This window comes from Myotis myotis, unplaced genomic scaffold (assembly GCF_014108235.1).
Source record: "Myotis myotis isolate mMyoMyo1 unplaced genomic scaffold, mMyoMyo1.p scaffold_m19_p_63, whole genome shotgun sequence".
In the NCBI taxonomy this organism is placed as follows: Eukaryota; Metazoa; Chordata; class Mammalia; order Chiroptera; family Vespertilionidae; genus Myotis; species Myotis myotis.
Window position 1 is genome coordinate 97,748 of NW_023416372.1, and position 23,721 is coordinate 121,468.

The window sequence follows — 23,721 nt, forward strand, 5'->3', positions numbered from 1 at the left end:
AACTGTGAGAAAATGAATTTCTGTTAAGTCACCCAATCTGCGATATTTTGTTATGGCAGCCTAAGCAAACTAATATAGTTAGGGAACTATCTCCTTTACAATGTTTTCATGGATGACTAGTTAGATTTAAAAGTCATATATCAAATTTAATATAACTAAAAAAAAAAAATAAATAACTTGAGGATCATAAATAATTTTGATGCAAACTGGGTACCAAAAGGAGTCTGATAGTCTGAAAAGGTAAATCAAATCTAACAAGATGAAATTCAAAACAGATAAATATGTGATCCTGCTCCTGAATACAAACAAACAAATTAAAGTAGCTAACTTTTATCAAGGTTCTTTCTACATGGCAGACACTGTCCTAAGTCTTTAACTGGTATTATCTCAATTACTCCTCACTGTAAGCCTACGAGTGAGTATTGCTGTTATTCCTATTTTTCAAGAGGGTAAATAACTTGCCAAGATCCCCAAACAGTCTGATTCCAGCCCAGACCTCTGAACAGAGATGGAGGCAGAGAACAGCGAACACAGAAAGAACACTGCAAGGTGTAACTAATTTTGAATCCAAGAAAAGTCAACAGGAGTAAATAACAATACTTTACTCTCCAAAGTAACACACTCTTAGGGTACACTTACATTAACTTATTATATTAGTGATCCTAATCTCATGTAAAATAAAATATATTTAATGTTGATTTCAATCTAGAACATTGGCAAATATAGTCCTATACTACCATTAAGCCACATCAAATACCTTTTAGACATAAACAAAATATAAATAATTTTGCTAATGAATAATTTCATTCTCAAATGAGCATGTGAAAGAGAGCTTCCTTCCTCATTTGTTCCCTAGCCCAGCGGTTCTCAACCTGTGGGTCGCGACCCCTTTGGGGGTCGAACGACCCTTTCATAGGGGTCACCTAAGACCATTGGAAAACAAATATATAATTATATATTGTTTTGTGATTAATCACTATGCTTTAATTATGGTCAATATGTAACAATGAAAATACATCCTGCATATCAGATATTTACATTATGATTCATAACAGTAGCAAAATTACAGTTATGAAGTAGCAATGAAAATAATTTTATGGTTGGGGGTCACCACAACATGAGGAACTGTATTAAAGGGTCGCGGCATTAGGAAGGTTGAGAACTGCCTTAGCCTAATTTCCTAGTTCCCTTTTGTACTGGTTAAGATAAAACTGCTAGGCAAAATCACTACACCAGCTGCTTCCTCCCTCCATTTCCATAGTTATTATATAATCACAAGCCTTAGCTAGATGCAAGGAAGATATTTTCTTTAGTTTACCAACCAAATGACAGTGATAATAATAATAGAAATTTCATTTTGTTAGCAAAAAATCTTTTCGTGCAGTTTGATCAATTTGCTCTGCCATACCCTTTCATCAGCTGTGCGGCTGTGAAGTAAGCAGCCATTGCTTGATCATGTTCACTTTCAACTGCAAATGAATGTCCATATGCTATCCACGCAGGCCCATAGGTCTTCTCAAGTGTCGTAGCTTTACTAAAATAAGAAACTTCATAAAATTAATATAATATTTATTCTTAAATTGTCAATTTTATGTAAGCTGATGGTTTCAAGGACATTCAAATTAAATAAATGAGCTGTCAATACATGAAACACTAATGTAACATTTGTGTTAATTTATTTGAAACTAGAGGCCCGGTGCATGAGATTTGTGCACTCGGGGGAGGGGGGGATACCTCAGCCCAGCCTGTGCCCTCTCACAGTACGGGAGCCCTCAGGGGATGTCCAACTGATGGCTTAGGCCCGCTCCCGGACATCCTTAACACGCTGCCATGGAAGCGGGAGAGGCTCATCACTACACACCAGCCATGAGCCCTGCTTCTGGGCTTCTGGCTGAGCGGTGCTCTCCCTGTGGGAGTGCACTGACCACCAGGGGGTAGCTCCTGTGTTGAGCGTCTGCCCCTTGGTGGTCAGTGCACGTCATAGCGACCAGTCGTTCGGCTGTTCTGTCGATTTGCATATTACCTTTTTATTATATAGGATAAAAAAATATTTACTAGACCAAGCAAAATTTTAAGAAATTTTAGGAGAGGTCCACACTTTTTAGGTACTATAGTTGAACCCATTAGCATTCTGTATAGAATTTATAAATATTACTTAATCCAGGAGCTTCATTTCACAACTGAGTAGGTAAATGGTGGTAGTAGCAACCATTTAGGGCCTGTTTTGTGCCAGGCAATATGATAGATGCCTTATATGCATCATCTAATCCTAATAACTTGCATGATAAATTATTATTTATATTTTAAAGACAAGTATACTGAGGCTGGAAGACTGACATCCTACAGAAGGTGCTAGGAGATTCACCGTGGTTCCATGAACAGGACTATATAGTCTTAAACGGTCAGTCTTCAATCAGTGGCCCATTGGTGACCCAAAACAGGAAATAAAACAAACATTACAAGACATGGAAAATATAAAGGGTGAGATTCACACTTCCTAAGGTTTTATTTTCTAAGTTTTCTTTCACCCAAATGTTCCCTGTTTCATGTAGAGTCCATCACTGAAGAAGCACAGTAATTCAAAGAAGCATAGCTCAAAGAACAATTATAACACACATCATCTTCTTACTCCAGCAAAGAGCACAAGTAAGGTTTTCTAAAATACTTTACACCACTAACCAGAGAACTCTCCCTATTTTCTTCCTAGAGCAGGATCCTTTCAAGTCAACTTATTAATTTTCCCAACAATCCTGGGATACAAGTATTATATCATTTTCATTTTTACAAAAAAAATAGAGGAATTAACTTTCCCAAGAGACTGTGGCTAGTAAGTGATAGAACTTGGATGAGCATTCAAGTCAGTGTCCAAAGTTCACACGTTTTCTCTTAGATCCATTTTCTATTTTGTTTACATGGAGGAAATCACAAATATCCTTATATTTTTAATCTTTAGTAATTAATTTTTCACAAACAGACATTTTCCTGTAATTGAATAATTGAATAATACTGGTTAAGTAGTTTGATTGGGCTGCATGGAGTTCCTTAAACTAAAACCACAGCAGATCTTTATATAAGCCAGTTCACTATGCCAAGAATTCTGTATTATAGTCACTTTTACTGATCCTAATCTCATGTAAAGTTTTATGTAACTTCACGACTAATTAACAAAAGACGTTCTAAAAGTAAGCAGTTAATAGTGTCTCTGTAAATGAAAAACAGAACCTTTCAAACTATTTTATAATGTTCTCTACTATTTCACATTTCTCATTTATAAATAAAAACTTAAATATGTTACAAGTTCCTTGAGAACAAGGTCTACACCACTGATTACTTTTGTCTCCCTCATGACATCATATAAAAGCAAGGTATATAACTAATGCAACTGAACTAAATCTGCCAAAGAAAACATTTTTTCTTTTACACTAGTTTTAAAACACTTTCTACTTATTGCATTAAAGCAGATGAGCAAAAAAATCTCTCTACAGGTTCATTACAGAGTGAGGAAGACAATAAATTCGTACCTGAGATATCTTCTGGCATGTTCATTCTTATGACCAACCATGAGATAATAGCATCCCACTGCAAACCAAGAAACCTACAAAGTTCAAAATTTACCATGACCAAAGATCTGAACTTTAAATTAAAAATATCTAGCAACTTACGCCAGAGGGTGGATTAGGTGTTCCATCCCATATTCTAGTTCAAGTTAGAGGAGAACCAAATCTCCACAGCCCTTCCTCAAGAGGCCTTCAATCACTTCCCTGAAGCACTGAACACAAGAGGAGGCTACTGAATACTTCCTATTTCAAACACACTCTGAGTCCTGACCTCTCACCTGCACTATGAATCTTCCCTAACTCTGGTTCCATATTGCTAGCTGACATCTCTTGCACTAGTTTTGCCTCTTTATAAATTATTTTCACACTGGTCTAGGTTGTAAACTGAGACTTGGGCCCTGATTCTTGACTTTTGTCTTTAAGGACAGTTTCTGATTCCACTTTCAATTTCTAGGTCTTAGTTCTGATCCATGGCAGTTTGGAAGACACGATGATTCAAATCAGTGCACAATCCAGTAAGGTACCTTATGTATGCAACATGAGAAAGCTACCAAGCATTTACTAGCATTACTTATGAGAGGTGGGAGTGTGATTTTGACTTTTAATATTTTATTTTTCTGTATGTTGAGTATTTTTAATAATAAGCATATACTGTATAATTTCTCTAATAAAAAAAGATCTTTGTTTTAAGTTATGTTTCAATACACTAAAAAAAATACCTTCATGGATTGAGAAAGTTAATGCTGCTTCTATTATCATAAGCATTAGGAGATTCTGCTCCAACACTTCAAAATAAAACATTTGGTTACATTTAAATATAAGCTGTCTAAATACTAGTTAAGCATTTTCTTTAAATTCAAGTAAGAAAAAACACTGTAAGAAAAAATTGTTTATATTTACTTACAGGGTTGCTAGGATATAAATCCACCAATTTATGAGAAAGATAGAAAAGTTCTACATTAGGAAAAAAAAAAGAAAAAAATTATTCACATCAAATGAATTTTAAGACATGACTTTCCCCAGTCATAACTCTTCACAATCATATAAATGTTGTTCTCACAGCAATGATTTCATTCTTTTTTTTTTTTTCTTTTTAGAATCAAAATTAATTTACCCAATAAAATACAAAAACTTCAAGGGTAGGATACTATGGCTGTTTTATCCAAACCCCCACCCCTAGACACAATTCTTTACCTGGTGCCCGACCCGTAAGTAGGCACTGAGCACTTGCTGAGTGACTTGAAAATTAGAATGACACATGGTAAAGCACTTCATGGTCCTTAAGAGGTGATTTCAAAGCACCTACCTATCTTAACAACTCATGTCTCTTACTCCAGGGGCCTATCATGGACCATCTTAATCACCCACAACCAGTTTGGTTGACCAAACTTTCAAGTTTATGATTTCCTCCTGAATAATATGTGAGTCCTTGGCATGTCACGATGGTGTTTCCTACATGCAGCCTTGGATTCATTAGACCAGGGCAGCTGGAGCACCTGCATCTCCAACAAGCTGCCAGGAGATGCGATGCTGTCGGTCACAGACCTCACTGAAGTGGCAGGGATCTGGAGTTAAGAGTGGCTGGCTCTTTCTTTTGACAGGACTCATTATTCAGCCTAAAAGATTTAAAGGCGAATGCAGTCCAAACACAACTAAATGTTTCTAAATGTTAAGATATGAAAAACCCAAGCAAAAAAATCTGCCTGCTTCCAACTTCTAAAAAGTTACTGAATTTTGCCATATCAGTTTGCTTAAGAATTTTACAGAAAAAAGGAAAAAAAAGGCAGAACTGCCACTTAACACTTAAACCACAAATTACTTTTGAGACAAGGGAGCAGAAAGCAGGGATAAAGAAATAGAGTGTTCTGTTGAGATAACAGAATACACCATTGGTTGCTTTGATAAGCATTTCTTCTTCCAGTTGTTACTTTTATTATAGAACTTCATTATGTTATGACCTATGACTTCAACTATCCAGGACTTGTAAGACAGAATTTCAAGAGTTAACAGAAAAATTCTTACCATTTGCTTTATTCAGCTCCACAAGTGTCCCTATATGTACAGGTAAACAATTTGCATGGAAAGGATCTTTTTCCATTACTCTGAAAGTTAAAGTAACACATTACTAACCCAGAAACAGTACAATACTCATAATTAGTTATGATTAAGTAGTCATTATAGCATTATGTACAATATTGTGAATTATAATAATTCTTTTACTTTCTTAACACATTTTAGGTTATAAGTGAAAAGGAAAATTCCAATTTGGAAGGAATAAAAATAAATATCGCCTACATTTACTTTAAATCAACAGAACTGTAACATTAAATAAGTAGTCCAATTATTTAGAATAAAAAACAATGTGAAATATAAAATAGATCACAAGTATTTATCAATTAAAATTTTTGTGAATTCAAGGATTTATGCAACCCTAAAGATCCACTAAAATGGTACATGTGATTTAGAAAAGAACATGTTTGAACTATGTACACTGGAAAACTTGTAAGATGGTTGGCTAGTCAGTGAGCCTGACTGAACACTAGTACCTACTGGATTTTATTAGTCTCTAACAAAGAAGAGATTTTATAAAACTAGTTCCAGAATGGTATTTTCAAACTTGCAGACTATCAAAGAGTGAAACAAGGGACATGTATACCCCACAGTTAATGGAATAACCCTCTTTCGTATTCTGCAAAGTAATAAAGGCAACTTAATTACCATCAATTAGTTCAAGATTACTTAGAAAGCATGCCCCATGCATATCTTAGATGAAATGTTCTATGGAAAAATAAGCGAATATACTTACACAGAAGTAAGCTTGTAGCACATTTTAAAATCACAGTTATAATAATGTCTTTCAGCTAAAGATACTACCACATCCAGATTCTCTTGCAAACCATCTACAGACTCGGGGATGATAGTTTCACTCGGTTTATTATACTGAAACAGAGGAAGGTAAACGTAAACTCAGTGAGCTATACCAAGTCAAAAGGCAGATTCAATTTGACCCAAGTGTTTAAAGGATTTACATAAGGACACATGTGAGCCTCTGGAAACATTTTTAACTTCAAGACTCATCAGTACTCCTCCCAATGAGTTTAATTTTATTCTCAATTTTATCACAGAATTCCATGATAGGAAGTATTTTACAAAGTAGAAGTTCAGGATGCATACGAAAAAAATCCTCATTTTCATGCAACATCATTCCATTTATCTGATAGCTCAATCTTTTTTTAAAAAATGTATTTTATTGATTTTTTACAGAGAGGAAGGGAGAGGGAGAGTTAGAAACATCGATGAGAGAGAAACATTCAATCAGCTGCCTCCTGCACACCTCCTACTGGGGATGTGCCCGCAACCAAGGTACATGCCCTTGACCCGAATCGAACCTGGGACCTTTCAGTCCGCAGGCTGACGGTCTATCCACTGAGCCAAACCAGTTAGGCAGTGGTTCTCAACCTTCTGGCCCTTTAAATACAGCCTCATGTTGTGACCCAACCATAAAATTATTTTCATTGCTACTTCATAACTGTAATGTTGCTACTGTTATGAATCGTAATGTAAATATCTGATATGCAGGATGGTCTTAGGCGACCCCTTTGGCAGTCAAACGACCCTTTCACAGGGGTCGCCTAAGACCCCTGTGAAAGGGTCGTTTGACTGCCAAAGGGGTCGCGACCCACAGGTTGAGAACCACTGAGTTAGGGTGATAGTTCAGTCTTTTAGTGTAAGGAGTACCTGGGAGGAAGACATATTTTTGGAAGTTTTTTAAAAAATCATATATTTTAAATAATCTAAATCTATTCTTGCAAATGTGCTAGATTAATAAAAATTTCTAAAAATGTAACTAGTAAAAGAATAGAGGCCAAATTGAATGAAAGAAATAAGATACTTGCATAATGCAAATACTAACTTTGTGTCTTCACTTACCTTTTTTAATTTGTTCTCAAATAGAAAACGTAGCAATTCCTGTTCTTCAGTACAGAGCTTATTAAGAGGTAGTGATTCAAGAAGTTCTTTTTCTTAAAAACATTGAGAAAAAATGTCATCACAATATTTATGGGGGGGCTGAGTCAGCAACAAAAAATATTTATCTATAGTTCTTGGTCTAAATAATCAAACTCAAAAAAGAAAATAACAAGATCAACGTGTACTAGAGAAAGCTAAGACAGTGGTTCAGGCCCAGGTGATGAGGACTACCTGGTGGGTTATGCTACCACCAGGCCATTTCCCAGCCTCAGCACACTGCACTTTGTGTGCATAATTCTCTGTTGTGTTGGCTGTCCTAAGCACACAGGATATTTAGTACGATCTCTGGCCTCTGCCCACTAGCAATCAGCAGCAACCTCCTCCCTCCCTCCCCATGCCCAAGTTATGTCAATCAAAAATGTCTCCAGATCCTGCTCAATGTCCCCTAGGAGGCAAAAATCACCCTGTTTGAGAACCACTGCACTAGGCTAAAATATGTTTGAATCTCATTAATGTAAGAACCCCATTTTCTCTCTGTTTCCCTTGCTTATCCACCTCACATCACTGCCGATGCTCTAGGTCAGTAATTTTCAACCTTTTTTATCTCATGGCACATACAATCTAATTACTAAAATTCTGTGGCACACCAAAAAATATATTTTTTTTGCCGATCTGATAAAAAAATAGGTTAAGTTTTGATTCATTACACCAAATGGCTATTGTGTTTGCCGGCTGTTGTCATTTTCTTATTTGACAATCTAAGGAAGAAGAGGACTAAATAGGTATTACTTTAGAATTTTTCTTGTGGCACACTGGTTGAAAATCGCTGCTCTAGGTCAATGGTTCTGGGCCCTTATTGTACCTTAGGATCATCTGGAAGCCTTAAACCATGCCACAGCCTCCCCACCAGAGATTCTGATTCAACTGGTCTGGAGTTGGGACCTGTACATTGAGGTTTTTAAAGCTCCTCGGGATTTAAAATGCAGTCAGGTTGAGAGCCACGTAATTAGATACTGAAATCTTGTTTATATTACCTCAAATCACTTCTCAAAAATATGGTCTCACCACATCACAATCCCTCAAGATTCTGACTGCAACAGGAACTGCCCAGTATTGTATTCTGTCATGCATTTCATATTTGAAGACAGTAAGGAAGTTAATAGGTCTGTTTAAATCTAAATCTGTACATAGCCTGCTGTTGACTCACAGATTTCAGGGGAAAAACACACACAAAAAGAATATCAATTGTGCTAAACATACAAACACCTGAGTTTCCAAACCTTCTTGGGCTGTCAACATGTGGTGTGATGTCAAAAGATCAAATGCTTCGAAACAATAGACATCGAGCTTCAAAGCTTCTTTATAGCTATAGGTAGCTAGGGTTCGGTTATCTAGAGCGTCATAGATTTTCCCTCGTAAAAGACAAATAGAACTCTTTATCTGTTGGAAAAATATGATGAGTCACATACTAAGCCAATACTTTTAAACTTAATTTATCAAAAATGTTATATAATCTGAAGGCCCAGGACTTTTTTTTTAATCTAAAAGGATTTTTCCACCCCACTGTCAGACATAGTATAAATAGAAACATAAAGGCAAATGAAACTTCTCTAATCCATCTTCCCTAGGTTCTCCTCACTTCAGCATTTCTTTATAGTGAACGTGTCACTGCTACTTCTTTCATTACCTGTTTTTCTCAAATAGAGTAAGGATTTGAGACAGCAAACAGCACCAATATACTGAATCAAACTTTAACAGTTTAACAGGTAGATCTCAATGAAAGGATCTTAGTAACTATTAGAAAACTGGCAGCAATGTAGCATAGTGGTTAGGAGCATGGCTTTCTGGAACTGAACAAACCTGAGTTCAAATTCCAGTTCTGACACTTAGTGACCTTGGACAAGTGATGTAACCTCTCTTGGCCTCCGTTTCCTTTTCTCATCTAAAGGGCTCTGTGAGGAGTAGAGGTGATAGTCTCTGTAGAGCCAGCACATGGTAAGGTGCTTACACAGTAGTTACCTCACTATCATCATCAACAAGAGAATGTAAAAATCTGATTGATGTTCCATCTGAATGTCAAGAAACACACAACTGAGCTTAAAGGTTAAAACTGGTACAGGACTGAAGAACATTCATCATAAGATCAAAATTTAAAAAACACTGGAGGACCTTATGAGAGAATCTTAGACCTATGCAGTGTCCAATAAGTTATTTTTAAAAAAGTATTTTAATAATACATTACAAATAAATCATGTATTTCTTAGCAGATAAGTTAATGGATAAGAAGTCCAAAGATGATAATAATACCAAGCTCTCTCACAAATGCATTTCTTAGCAGAAAAATGAATGTGCACTCTTACTACATAAAATAGACAAACAATACAAAAGAGAGAGAAACACCTAAAAATGTATAGTATTAATACATTTTTGAGGTGACTTACAAGTTCCTTATTAACAGTTATAAAAAATAACTGGAAAAATGGGGGAAGTGATGGGTAACAGCTACACAGTCCAGGGTTTCTTTCTACAATTGATTGTGGTGAGGGTTGTACAGCTCTGTGAATATACTAAAAGCCAAGCAACTGTACATTTTAAATGAATGAATTACATGGCATGTGGGTTATTTATCGAGAAAACTGTTAAAAAAAAAAGGAATAACAGTCCAGATTAGTAATCTGAATATGGATGTCACCTATTATTATATAACCTCTGCCAGCAAGGAATTTGCAATTTCATGCAAATAGAAAGTATACAAACTGAAATACACAAGTATCCTATATAATAAAAGTGTAATATGCTAAGGCCACTCAACCACTCGCTATGACGTGAACTGACTACCAGGGGGCAGTCAACCAGTCAACCAATTGCTATGACATGCACTGATCACCAGGGGGCAGACACTCTGACCGGTAGGTTAGCTTGCTCCTGGGGTCCAGCCAATTGGGACTGAGCGAGACGGGCAGGACATGCCTTGGAGCCCTCCCGTGGTTCCTTCCCAGCTGGCCAACCTCCTGAGTCCCTCCCCGGACCAGATCGTGCACCGGTGGGGTCCCTCGGCCTGGCCTGTGACTTCTCGCAATCTGGAACCCCTCGGGGGATGTTAGAGAGCCAGTTTTGGCCCAATCCCACAGGCCAGGCCGAAGGACCCCAGTGGGCATGAATTCGTGCACCGGGCCTCTAGTCATAAATAAAACACCGAAGTTTCTTGGGAGTAGGTACAAACACTGTTGAAACTCAGTAAGGTAAAGACTATGCCACCTGTGGGGAGTAGTTTAAGGCATCAAATGGAAGGAAGATCTCAAGTCAGTTCAGATTCAAGCATCTGAGAACATGATTATTACTGCTTCCAACATGGCTCAAAAAGGTCTCAAAATCGTTTTGAATTTCGGTGGGCAAATTAGTAGGCAACCAATATGCTTGCTAATTCTTACTGATGTTACTGAAGCATTTTTGGTATAGTATTACTTACTGAGGACTGTGACATTTCCCAGTCATTGGGGGTGTCTTTCAAGCCACTTTCATCCTTTAAGTACTTCTCAAATAATCGTTTGTTGATAGGCTCCTCCATATCAAGAATATCGAGAGCCTGCTGATGCTCTTTCGCAGCATACTATGTAGAAAACAGAAATACCGTTCGTCAGCCATGACTTCAAACACTAAATATAGACACAAATACTGTAGATTTCATGGACTTTTTTTCAAAAGAGACTATGGGAGAGAAACATCGGTCAGCTGCCTCTTCTATCTGCCCTGACCGAGACTGAATCTGCAAATTAGGTATGTGCCCTGACCGGGAATCGAACTCACAACCTTTTGGTGTATGGGATGACACTCCAATGAACTGAACCATCTGACCAGGACAATACTATCCTATATAATAAAAGACTAATATGCAAATCGACCGAACAGCAAAATGACTGGTTGCTATGATGCGCACTGACCACCAGGGGGCAGATGCTCAACACAGGAGCTGCCTCCTGGTGGTCAGTGCACTCCCATAGGGGGAGCACTGCTCAGCCACAAACCGGGCTCACAGCTGGCGAGCGCAGTGGCGGTGACAAGAGCCTCTCCCACCTCTGCTGCAGCGCTAAGGATGTCCGACTGCCAGCTTAGGCCCGCTCCCTGGCTTCCTGAGGCAATTAAGAGAGCGCAGGCAGGGCTGAGGGACCCCCCTCACCCTGAGTGCACAAATTTCATGTGCTGGACCTCTGGTAGATTTTAAAAGGTTAATGAATATTATACCCATTCATTACTTAAATTGAAAAGTGTCTAGCCCAACCAGTGTGCTCAGTGGTTGAGAACTGACCCATGAACCAGGAGGTCACGGTTCAATTCCTGGTCAGTGCACATGCCTGGATTACAGGCAAGAGGCAGCCAATTGATGATGCTCTCTCATCATTGATGCCTCTATCTCTCTCTCCCTCTCCTTTCCCCCTCTGAAATCAATAAAAACATATTTAAAAAAACTTTAATGTCTAAAGTGGAATTATCTTCATGCATGCAGAGAATCAATATTTTATAGCAAGCAATATTAAAGAAAAGAACATTTCCTCACAAAATACTAATCTGCCAAACTCTGTCATTAGAATTCTTACACATATGTGAGGAATGCATAACATTCACATAATTGAACTTTTACCAAATAAAAAGGAAACTGATAGGATACTTACATGACATCTAGCTGCAAGGTAGCGGCAAGATTCATACAACTAGAAAAGAAATTAATCTATTAAAATAGTGGTCAAGATACTGTGCATCTTCACTCTAAAAGAAAATTATGAGGATGAAATAACGCTATTTTCATAATTTCTCCTTTTACTCTTGTAGAGAGAAAAAAAAATCCAGCCTTTTTTAACCCCTACACACCATAAACCTACTGTTTACTAGGCACTGAAGAGTCAAAAAGGAGCGAGGGCCTGCCCTCTGGGAGGTTACAGCAGGGGAGACACAAACACAGCAGTTTCTTTCACAAACGGAAAGAGGGCATAAAGAGTACTTGCCACTTGAGGAAGAAAACATCTGCAGGGGAGAAGGTAAGTGAGGAGTTACTCAGCATTCTAGGCACTGAGTCTGAATAATCGCCACTAGTACAAGGTAGTACAAGTATTCAGCGCATATTACGTATGCTGATGATGGTAGGAGGTTAGAAGTAGACTGGTGAGCAATCATAAAGGAGTCTATTCATGCATCTGATCTTATCCTGTAGGAAATGGGAAATCACTGAACGATAATGTCAGTGGCACCACCAGATCTGTGTTTCAGAAAGACCACCCCTGTGAGAGTTTAAAAAATGAACTGGACTCGGAAGGTGGGGAGTGGGAAAGATGTTACTGGAGAAAAGAGACAAGAGAAGAGACGAAAACAACAAAACAGACAAATTAAAGGCCTGACATGTATGAGTGGTAACAAGGTAGAAAGGACTATCCATAATTTCAGAGCTATTTTAGAAAACAGAATTTTCAAAACTTGGTGACTAAAGATGGGGAAGGAAAAACAAAGTGACTGAGATTAGGAATAGCCAAATTAAATCCTTTTAAATAATTTTCACATAAAACAAACACCTATGATACTAATTTAAGGATACTATTCTTAAAAAGCTTTGAAAAGCTTTAACGTTCATACAATCACTTACTTTATCTAGTTTTCGTGACCGAAGTGCATGAGCTGCTCTATGATATTGTGCTGTCAGGTAAAGACACTGAGCCAACCAATAAATGTCCTGGGGTTCCTCTGGAGGGAAAAATTACATAATTGGTCAGAGGTACAAGGTAAAATAGAAAGATTTTTAAAGATAAAGAAATTTTAAAAAAATAGGATTTGTCACTTACCATGAGAGAGTGAAGCTACTTTATCGGCCCAAAATAGAGCACTTTGATACTGTTGCTGTATAAGAAAAAAGTGATAATTTCCCTGTTATTTCAACTTTTAAACAAATATCTAATACTATTAGAATATGATTCTTTTTTTACATGTAGTAGGGGTCTATCAATTATATCTTTATCTTATATCTCAGCTAGGTAAGTTTTAGTTCAATGGTATAATTAAAAAAATTATTGTAAGATCATTATATATACAGGTCAACAAGGCAATGTTTAAAAATAAACTTACATACTGCAAAAATGTATCAGCAGGTACGAGCATAAAAACAGAGACAAAGATCAATGGACTAGAATAGAGAGCCCAGAAATAAATCCTCACTTACTAGTATATGGTCAATTAATCTATGACAAAGGAGGCAAGGATATACAATGGGGTAAACATGGTCTCCTCAATAAGTGGTACTAGGAAAAATGAAGACACATGCCAAAAAAAAAGAGAGAGACATCAGACCACACGCAAAAATAAACTCAAAATAGATTAAAGACTTAAATTTAAGAGCTAAAACCATAAAACTTCTAGAAGAAAACATAGGCAGTAAACTCTGACATCACTCTTAGCAATATCTTATTAGATATATCTTGGACAAGAGCAACAAAAGGAAAAAATAAACAAAATTCAACTACATCAAAATAAAGTTTTTTCAGTGAAGAAAACCATCAACAAAATGAAAAGACGACCTACTAAATGGGAAAAAGTATTCACAAGCGATACATCTGATAAGGTGTTAATATCCAAAATAATACAAGGAACTCATACAACTTAACACCCAAAACACAAACAATCCATTAAAAAATGGGCAGAAAACTTGAATACACATTTCTCCAAAGAGGACATACAGATGCCCAATAGACATGAAAAGCTGCTTAAGGTCACTAGTCACCAGGGACATGCAAATTAAAATAAAAATGAGATATCACCTCACACCTGTCAGAAAGGATATCATCAATAAATCAACAAAAAAGTACTGGTGAGAATGTGGATAAGAAGGGAACCCTTGTACACTGTTGGTGGGATTACAAATTGGTGCAGCCACTGTGAAAAACAATATGGAGTTTCCATTAAAAATGAAAAACAGAACTACCTTATGACCCAGCAATGCTGCTTCTGGCCAAGCCCTGGGTATTTATCCAGAGAAAACCAAAACACTAATTCAAAAAGTTACGTGCACCCCTATGATCATTTCAGGATACTCACAACAGCCAAGATATGGAAGTAACCTAGTGGACATCAGGAGATGAGTGCACAAAGAAGATACGGTGTGTGTGGTGGGGGGCGGTTGGGGGGGGGGGGGCATCCCAAAAAATGTATGCACACTCTCTGAATAATTATAAAGGCTGTGTTTATTAAAATACATTTCATTTTCAGAACTGAGCTATCAGCTGCTCAAGTGTGTGTCCATTCCTTGGGACACCCTATGTATATAATATTACTCAGCAGTAAAAACAAAGATTGAAATCTTGCCATTTGCAACAACATGTATGGACCTAGAGGGTAAGTGAAATAAGTCAGACAGAGAAAGGCAAATATCGTATGGTTTTACTCGTAAATGGAATCCAAAAAAATACAAAAAACAAAAAACACACCCCAAAACAGAAACAGACCCTTAGATATAGAGAACAAGCTGATAGTTGTCAAAGGAGGGGGCTGCGAGGATGGGAAAGAATAGTTTTAAAAACAGAACAAAATTATGAGCAGGTATCTTAAAACAGTAGGACATTTAGGTGATTATTTTGCAGCAGCTAGTCACTAGCAGTGGTTCTCAATTTCTCTACAACCCTTGCCTCAGTCCTCCGGGATTCAAATCAGGAGCTCAGCTGCCCAAGTGGGAGGAGGAATGCTGCCAGGTAGATGGTTACAAATCTGCTCAATGTTAAGGCGGGACCCAGGCCTGTCTCATCCCGCACAGCACCCCGGGCGCCAGCGGAGAGTGCTCGGGAGCATGTGTGCAGCTCACTGGCTCCCGGTAACCGAACGGCGCCCTGCGGACACCCGGCAGCAGCGTCTCACAACCCAACCTGGACGTCTCACTGAACAGGCTTTCCCTCCCTCCCGTGGCTTCCAATCTGTTGGGAGAGCGTGCATTTTACTAAAACTTAAGTGACATCCTAGAATCTAGGACCTAGATTATTAAACTGATGCTGCTGATTCTGGAGACGCTTCTGTCCGTAAGCGCTGCTGGCTGCTCACTGCAGGGCGGTGCAGGGAACACAGATGTAGTTTCCGGCGCTGATTTGAGGCCACGGGCTTGTCGGTATCTTTATTTCGCTTAAATTCGGCCCCATGAGAATGACAACTTCTCCCACATTTTCTACTAGCTAGCGAAATTCAAAGGCCACCCTGCAGCTTTCCTCCTAAAATAATGCTTCAATTTCCACTCGGCAGCAAGTCGGCAGTGAGCACCTACTGTGTGCCCGGGAGTCAGGCGGCGGCCGGCCGGGCCTCGGGTGCCGGTAAGGCTCCCCCTGCGTTTAGGGGGCTTTCTTCCATTTTCCGGGTCCCTGGTCCTCCCGGCTGCAGAGACAGCCCAGGCCCGGCCGAGCCCTGCACCACCGAACCCCAGACCGCAGTTCCCCCGGAGGAAAAGGGCCGCGGCGGGCTCCCCTCACGAGTCCCGCGGCCCGCGCTCCCCGGGTCGGCCCGCCCACCTGGTCCAGGTACTGCCGGACGCGCTTCCGCAGCCGCTCCAGGTTCATGGCCGCGCTGCCGCTGCCGGGGGTCCGGACGAGCGCCCCCCACCGCGCGCCTTCCTTCCCGCTGCCCGCGGAGCAGACCCGGAGCCCAGCCCCGCGCCGCGATCGCCCTAACCCCGGCTGAACTGACAGGACCCGCGCTGCAGCCGCCGAGGTCTTTCCGCTCCCGGCCAGGCCGCTCCCCGGAAGTCCTCCGCAAAGGCGTCCCCTCCGGCGCCAGAAACTGGCGTCGCGCTGTTTGGTTCCGAGGCGCTCTCTGAGCCGTGGGTGGCCGGGGTCTGTGGGTGACCTGGACGCCTTTGCTCTGCGACTGGGGTGCCCGAGCCCGTGCAGCCCATTTACATGTCCCCGCATCGTTCACGCGGTGACTGGTTCTCGGCGGGGCGCGGGCACCCGGGGTCCAGGCCTGGCTTTGAGTTCAGCCTCGTTTCCCTGGTGTTGGGTAAGTTCCCCGGTTCCGATGTGCCGCGTTTTTCTCACGTGGAAAATTAACGGTACCCACCGCAGAGACTGATCGTGAGGGTTAATAAGCGCTCACTTGATGTATATAAACTTTTACTATTGTCGCATCCAAGTGTCTCTTTCAGATTGTCTTTTGGCATACAAACCCGAAAGGTAAAGAACACTGTGATAAAAAAACAAAAACTAAAAAAAACTTGATCTAGTCAAACTTTGGATCCATACAATGGAATATTATGCAGCAATAAACATGAATTACGTGTTGACACGTGCAGCACGCTTAGTGGAAGAAGCCAGTCACAATGGCCCCACGCTGTATGATTCCACGGACAAAGATTCTCCCATCCACCAAACCTTACGCAAGCTCCCTTATCAGGAAAAAGGCTGAACTCTTTACCAACAGGCCTGACTTTTGGACTTGCATGTTCTTTTATGTGTCATCCAATTTTACTAAGAATTCTGTCAGTTTAGCCAGAATTCCCCTCCCATACGTCAACAAATGCCTCTCCCCCTTCCACTCCCCAGATGATGTCTGATCACCCTGGCCTGCCTTCCCCAAGAATTCTGTGAGATCAGTTTAGACAGAATCTGAGGGCAAATGCTGGGGTAGAATGTGAGAAGAGGAACATAAATAGAATTTCCTCCATTAGTCAAACCACCCCTGAGCTTGTAAACATTTGGCAGAGTTCTCATTTTGGTTCCGAGGCACTCTCTTAGCCATGGGTGGCCCTAACCTTCAATCTAAAATGGATCTAAAATGGATCTATCTAAAATGGATCTCACCAAGCTCATGTCAAGGTGTGGACTGGACTGTTTTCCTTCAAGCGGCTCCAGTGGAGAGTACAGTTCTTTGCCTTTTTCTGCTTCTAGAGGCCATCAGCATTCATTCGTGGCTTCTTCCTCCAACTTCATTGCCAGCAGAGTAGCACCTTCAAGTCTCTCTCTGACTCTGAGCCTCCCTCCTGCCTCTCTCTTTCTCTTACAAGGACCTGGTGATTATGGTGCACTCCTCCAAATAACCCAGAATGGTCGCCTCATTTAAAATCCGTAATCACACCTGCAAAGTCCTTTTTGCCATTTGAGGTAGCATATTCACAAGTTCAGGAACTAGACGTGGGCACCTTGGGGGCTGTTATTCTTCCCACCACATTACCTAACCATGTCAGCCACCCAAAGGAATGTCTTTATTACAACTAGGTATATATACGGATCAAAGAAAATTCACCCTTCCAACTGGAAACAAACTCAAAGTACACGGACAACCTTTTCCAGGACCATCTTTTCTATCCAACACTGTAGCCAAGTGATTTACCTACTCCTTATTCGAGGACTGCTATGGGGTGGGGAGGGAAAATCTCTTAAATGCAGCCAGAGGCACAAGTGTAATAAAAATGAAGGCCAAGGAAGACCTATGAAAAAACAGAACCATCCTGCAGGGCCACACCATGGGGGCGACAAGTGTGTTGTTTGGTGAGAAAGGGGGCACTGGAGTTAAACTGCCTTGGTTCAGATTTTGGGGAAGTTTCTCAACCTCTCTGTGTGTCATTTTCCTCATCTGTAAAAGGGGGATGGTAATAGCTCATACCTATAGCAGGGGTGGGGAACATCCGGCCCGTGGGCCATGTAAGTCCTGGGAAATGATTTAGTCTGGCCCTGGCAAGGCATTAAGGGTGAGTTAATTAAATGTTTGACCAAATATAGCAGGCTAATTTTTAAGTTGATAATTTTGTATGACCCATGGATGATGTCATAAATATCCAAATGGCCCTTGCAGAAAAAAGGTTCCCCACCCCTGCTTTATAGGATTGATGCATGTAAGATAATTAATGTAAAGTGCTTAGAATAATACAGAAACATATTCTTGTAATTATAAATAATGTAGGGTAGGGAAAAAGAAGGTTTACAGTTGTGAATACATGAAAGAGCTTATTCTTGTACTATTATTTATTATTGTATTATTTTCCATGTGAATAACTGTAAACCTACTTTTGCCCCATACTGTGTCTATCTATATATTGAATTGCATTACATTATACATTTTTAATTTAAATCATTTTTTATTTTTTAATTACAGTTGACATACATTAGTATGTTCATTTCAGGTGTACAACCCAGTGGATTGAAAATTATATAATTACTAAGTGATCATCCCAATGATTCTTGTACCCATGTGGCACCAATAGATAGTTATTTAAATATTATTGACTATCTTCCCTATGCTGTACTTTACATCCCCATGACTATTCTGTAACAACCAATTTATACTTATTAATCCCTTCACTTTTTTCACCTATACTCCCAACCCCCCCTCCCATCTGGCAGCTGTCAAAATATTCTCTGTATCTATGAGTCTGTTTCTGTTCTGCTTATTTTGTTTTTTAGACTCAACTGTTGATAGACATGTATTTATTGTCATATTTTTAATATTTTTTTTCTTCTTCTTAAAGAAGAACCTTTAACATTTCATGTAATACTGGTTTGGTGGTGATGAACTCTTTTAGTTTTTTCTTGTCTGGGAAGCTTTTATATGTCCTTCCATTTTAAATGATAGCTGTGAACCAAGGTTGGCTGCTGATAGTGGTGGACCTGGGGCCACTGATTGTGAGGTATAGGGCATGTTAAGGCCAGACGCTGCTTGTTTGAGAGATTTTAGGAGAGCCTGAAGCATGAGCCAAGACAAGTTGTTCATATGGAAAAGCCACTGAAAACAGCTTGGGTGGGCTCCCAGGTTGGGTGGGGCAGGGTCTCAGGGAATCACCAGGGGTGAACAGTGTGAACTTGGTTGATAGAGACTCAGATATGGTGCCCCTCTTCTGGCTCTGTGAGGGGGTTGGGGCTCAGAAAAAGAATAATGGCCTCTGCCAGAAAGCTGCCCCTGCCCCCAGCTCTTACCATGATGCCAGCCAATTCAGTTTCTCCCCATATGACCCTGTTTCAAGCTACTGCCCCAGTGATAGAGCTCAAAGGGAATGAGTCCAAGTAAGTACGTGTGCAGGCCCTTTAAGAGGAACTGCTTGGGACTCCAGCAGCCTGCTGTCTTAGTCACAATCCCTGCTGGTTTTTACAGCCAGAAGTCATGGGGACTTCTTTTCCTGGCACTGGAACCCTGGGCTGGGGGGCAAGTTATGGGGCAGGGACCCTCACTCCTTAGGGGATACAACTGAGATATTCCTCTGGATTTTTATCCACCACAAGTGGGTGTGGGACCAGCTCCTTCCACATGTCCGCCCCTCCTGCTAGTCTCGATGTGGTGTCTTCTTTAAATCTCTGGTTGTTGGACTTCCACGGATGGTCATTCTAGTTTAGTTGTAATTTTGGTATGGTTTTGGAAGGATGTTAATACCACATTTACCTACTCTTCCATCTTGACCAGAAGCCCCTACATTATATTATTAATTGCACTTATTAGTAATGATAGTAGTAGTAGAAGTTTTGCTAATAATTCTAAGAGACACAAATTAGCAGCATGAAAATCTGTCTTAGCTATTTCTCAGGGTCTGCTTCAAAATTAGACTATTTGCCCTGGCCAGTGGTTGCTAAGTGGTTAGAGCCTCGGCCTGTGCACCACAGGGTTGCTGGTTCAATCCCTGGCCACAGTTGGGGTATGTGTGGGAGGCAACCAATTGATGTGTCCCTCTCACGACATTTTTTTCTCTCTGTCTCTCTCCCTCCCCCTCCCCCTTCCATTTTCTCTAAAAAAATCAATGAAAAAAATACCCTCAGATGAGGATTAACCACAAAAAATTTAGACAGTTTGTCCAGTTCCATTTGAGGTCCTTGTGCCAAGACAGTTTTTATTTACCTTCTGGCCTGCTTAACTCTATGGGATGACTAAAAAGCAGGTTTGCCAAACAAAGTTTCTGGGACCTCAGATAGGCCTAGAATTTCTCTATTGTAGTAAAGGTGGCCAGGCAATTTGTCATAGCTGATTTCATGCTTAGAGTTTTTACTGAGCATTTTTTAATTAACCTAAATGTCCTAGTTAAAGTCTTATGTTTGAGATGAGTAATTAGTAAAATCACAAATATAGCCTTAAATTTTCTTTTCATCAAACTTATTTTTTAAAAGACAAAATAAAATAGTGAATTTAGTTTGAATTACAAGCTCTTGGTATCTTGATCATGTTGACATTACCCAGATGTGCTTGAAGTTCATACATCTTCTATTTCATTCTGTGCAGCCAAGCTCTCAAAATGTTTTCATGTCTTAAAATCTTTGCTGCAAAAGATTTAATAATGTAAACACATACCCTTGAGGGCACAATTTATCGCTTCTTTTTTCCCCCCAGTTTGTTCTTTTCAGCTCTTGACGGCAGCTCCAGAATCCTCTCCACAGCACTCAAATCAAGACGACTCAGTGACATTCGACTATCTGAAGAATCTAAACCTTGGAACACTTCATTTCAAAGTCCTAACAAGCTTTAAGGAATAACCAATATCCATATGAGACTCCCCCCTCTTCTAAGTCCCTTCCTGTGTAGCATATCTTTCACCTCGCACCTTCCTGTTTTGTGGGCGCCAGCCATGTTGTGCAGGGTGGGCTCTGACTCTCAGAGGTTTGCTGAGACAGCACCAGGAAGATGACTCGTTCTGCATCTTGTGCTTTTCTGGGTCACCTCCCCTCTCCCTGGAAATAACTATTCAGAAATCAATGATTTGCAAACACGTCTGTTGTCATTTTACAATGACAGTTCTATAAATTTGGAAATAACTTCTATCCAAACATTAAATCTCAATTTACTGTGCATTTCTCCATGTCTTGATGTGCTTGCTGTTGGCATGAGACTAAGGGTCTGAACCAAACACCTACTTAAAAACTGGCCAGTTGGATCCATCTGAGCTCTGATGGGTTGCTAGTGTCTCCCGCAGAGGCAGGCGGTGGAAGCTCAGTGCGCAAGCCCTTCCACCTGTTCGAACACCAGCACCACAAAAAGGCTTTGTCTGATGACACAAGGATCGGAGGCCCTTAATAAGGAAAGACCCAGAATCTTCTCAATTAATAGCCGTCCTCTGAATTAACTCTATTCAGATAAATAATGTTTGAGAAATAAATGCGTGTTCATTTACATGGGAGCCATCTGTTGGTTTATAAGTGTGTAGCTTATGATACTTTATGAAAAGTGAGCCCTGCAAGGATCGCTTGCCTGTGCAATGTCATAGAGCCCGTCAGTACCAAACACAGTGGAAGCTCGGACGTTTGACCAACAATGACTTCTGTTGTCTGACTCATTAGTGGCTCTAACTGTGGGTTTTTAAGGCAAATGCAAGTTCTGGGGGAAGTCTTTGGGGGTAAATAATCATCTCCGAATCTTCAGAGTATTACTGACTGCTTGCTTCTGTGACCCTGTGTTCACTAGCGCAATGGAAAATTGATTACTTCTTTGTTTCACCTGGCCTCTCACAGTTGAATGAATGTGGTATATTAGTTTGAGCATATTTCCATTATGGAATCCTATTGACTTATTCAATTGGTCAAAGTTAGGGCACGTGATTGGGGGCATTCCCTTGTCAGTGAGAGTCACAGCTAACTCATTTGCATGGGACTTTACAGGAATACCAGTGTCGGTGTAAGAAACATCCAAACCTGTAGAGAATTTTTCTGAGTTTATTTGAGCTGAGTTGATGACAATTGCTGGGAAGCAAGATTGATGACAGTTGCTGGGAAGTAGGTTATAGTAATCTCAGCAAATGGAGAAAATGCTCCAGAGAATGGCAGTTTTTTTTGTTTTTGTTTTTTTTTATATATCACAATCAAAGGAGGAAATGTAAGGAGGATTACATGAAATTCATTGGTAGGTTAAGGGGGCAGGAGAAAGCAAAGCAGGATGGGGGAGTCTCTCGGACTGGATAAATAGCTAAGTAGAAAAGGCATCCTTCTTTTACGTCGGTGGGTCCAGGATAGTTGGCAACGAACATGTATAGCACATGGATGTGGTGTGGGGAACAAGATAACAACAGGGGAGAGGGGGCTTCTGGGGCCTCATGGTTTGGTGCCAGTGGTTGTGCCTTGAGGGGTCTGGAAAAGAAGATTACTCTGACATTTCGAAGATACCTTATCTTAGATACAAAAAGACAATAGAGAGGCTCACTTGAAGACTGACTTTTGTCGAGGAAGCTACAGACCTAGAACATGACTAACCACCATGACCCATATTTAGTCAGGAATTTTTTAAAAAATTAAATTTATTGGGGTGACATTGGTTAATAAGATGATATAGGTTTCAAGTGTACATTTCTATGATACATGACCTGTATATTGCATTGTGTTCCCACCACCCGAAGTCAAATCATCTTTTGTCAGCATATACTAGTATTTGGTTCCTTTTACCCTTTACTACCCCCCCACCCCGCTTCCCTCTGGTAACCACCATACTGTTGTCTGTGTTTACGAGTTTCAGTATTTTTTTTTAAATATATTTTATTGATTCTTTACAGAGAGGAAGGGAGAGAGACAGAGAGTTAGAAACATCGATGAGAGAGAAACATCGATCAGCTGCCTCCTGCACATCCCCCACTGGGGATGTGCCCGCAACCCAGGCACATGCCCTTGACCGGAATCGAACCTGGGACCCCTCAGTCCGCAGGCCGACGCTCTATCCACTGAGCCAAACCGGTTTTCGGCGAGTTTCAGTTTTATATCCCACGTATATTAGTTAGGAAATTTTATGTTCAGGCCATCCTCTGTGGTTACTTTCAGTTCTGAGTTTGTAAGGCCTGCTCTGCAGGCCTCCCCTGAGCTTGTCAGATTTAGTAAATGGCTCCTTCGTCCTCACTGGGAATTACTGAGTCTTGCTGGGGTTTGAGGCTTGGGAACATGAGCACATCAGCATGGTGTTTGCTTTGTGTAGGGGATAGCTTGACCAAGAGAAAATGCCTTCGTGTTGGGGCGGGGAGTGATCTTATTCGGCCTGTGCAGGTAAAGTCTTGCCAGGTAAAGGGATGCCTGGAGAGGCTTTACCGTGTCTCCGTGTTTCCAACCATCACCTCCTGGAACTGCAGCATTCGCATGACTGCAGAGCTGCCTGCAGCAAGCTACGTCACCTGGGCAGAGCATCTAGTTCTAACCAGCAATCAGCACATCCTGCCACACTGTCTGCAGGACAAAACAATGACGGGTGCCCCACTGCAGCTTTGCAGTCTGTGGATGTGGGCAGCTGGTCATGTGAA

The 23,721-nt window shown here is 40.5% G+C and overlaps 1 protein-coding gene and 1 long non-coding RNA gene across 3 annotated transcripts in view; one reads left to right on the top strand and one right to left on the bottom strand.

Annotated features, from left to right (window-relative positions):
• The window catches only part of CDC16 (cell division cycle 16), a 36,623-nt gene extending 20,378 nt beyond the window's left edge, over positions 1 to 16,245 (bottom strand). For both annotated transcript variants that reach the window (XM_036315879.1, XM_036315878.1), the window contains exons 1-12: positions 16,052 to 16,245; positions 13,355 to 13,409; positions 13,159 to 13,256; positions 12,197 to 12,235; positions 10,996 to 11,136; positions 8,807 to 8,966; positions 7,488 to 7,579; positions 6,364 to 6,497; positions 5,580 to 5,659; positions 4,462 to 4,511; positions 3,522 to 3,595; positions 1,409 to 1,534 (exon numbers count right to left, since the gene is read on the bottom strand). In XM_036315879.1, coding sequence (XP_036171772.1) covers positions 1,409 to 1,534; positions 3,522 to 3,595; positions 4,462 to 4,511; positions 5,580 to 5,659; positions 6,364 to 6,497; positions 7,488 to 7,579; positions 8,807 to 8,966; positions 10,996 to 11,136; positions 12,197 to 12,235; positions 13,159 to 13,256; positions 13,355 to 13,409; positions 16,052 to 16,099 — 1,097 coding nt within the window. In that variant the 5' untranslated portion in view covers positions 16,100 to 16,245. The remainder of the gene's footprint in view (positions 1 to 1,408; positions 1,535 to 3,521; positions 3,596 to 4,461; positions 4,512 to 5,579; positions 5,660 to 6,363; positions 6,498 to 7,487; positions 7,580 to 8,806; positions 8,967 to 10,995; positions 11,137 to 12,196; positions 12,236 to 13,158; positions 13,257 to 13,354; positions 13,410 to 16,051) is intronic.
• A 125-nt stretch (positions 16,246 to 16,370) lies between these two features.
• On the top strand, positions 16,371 to 21,299 carry LOC118659637. Its single transcript, XR_004968653.1, has 2 exons — positions 16,371 to 16,538; positions 20,844 to 21,299. It is a non-coding gene; the product is annotated as an uncharacterized LOC118659637 (long non-coding RNA).
• Positions 21,300 to 23,721: the final 2,422 nt, after the last annotated feature.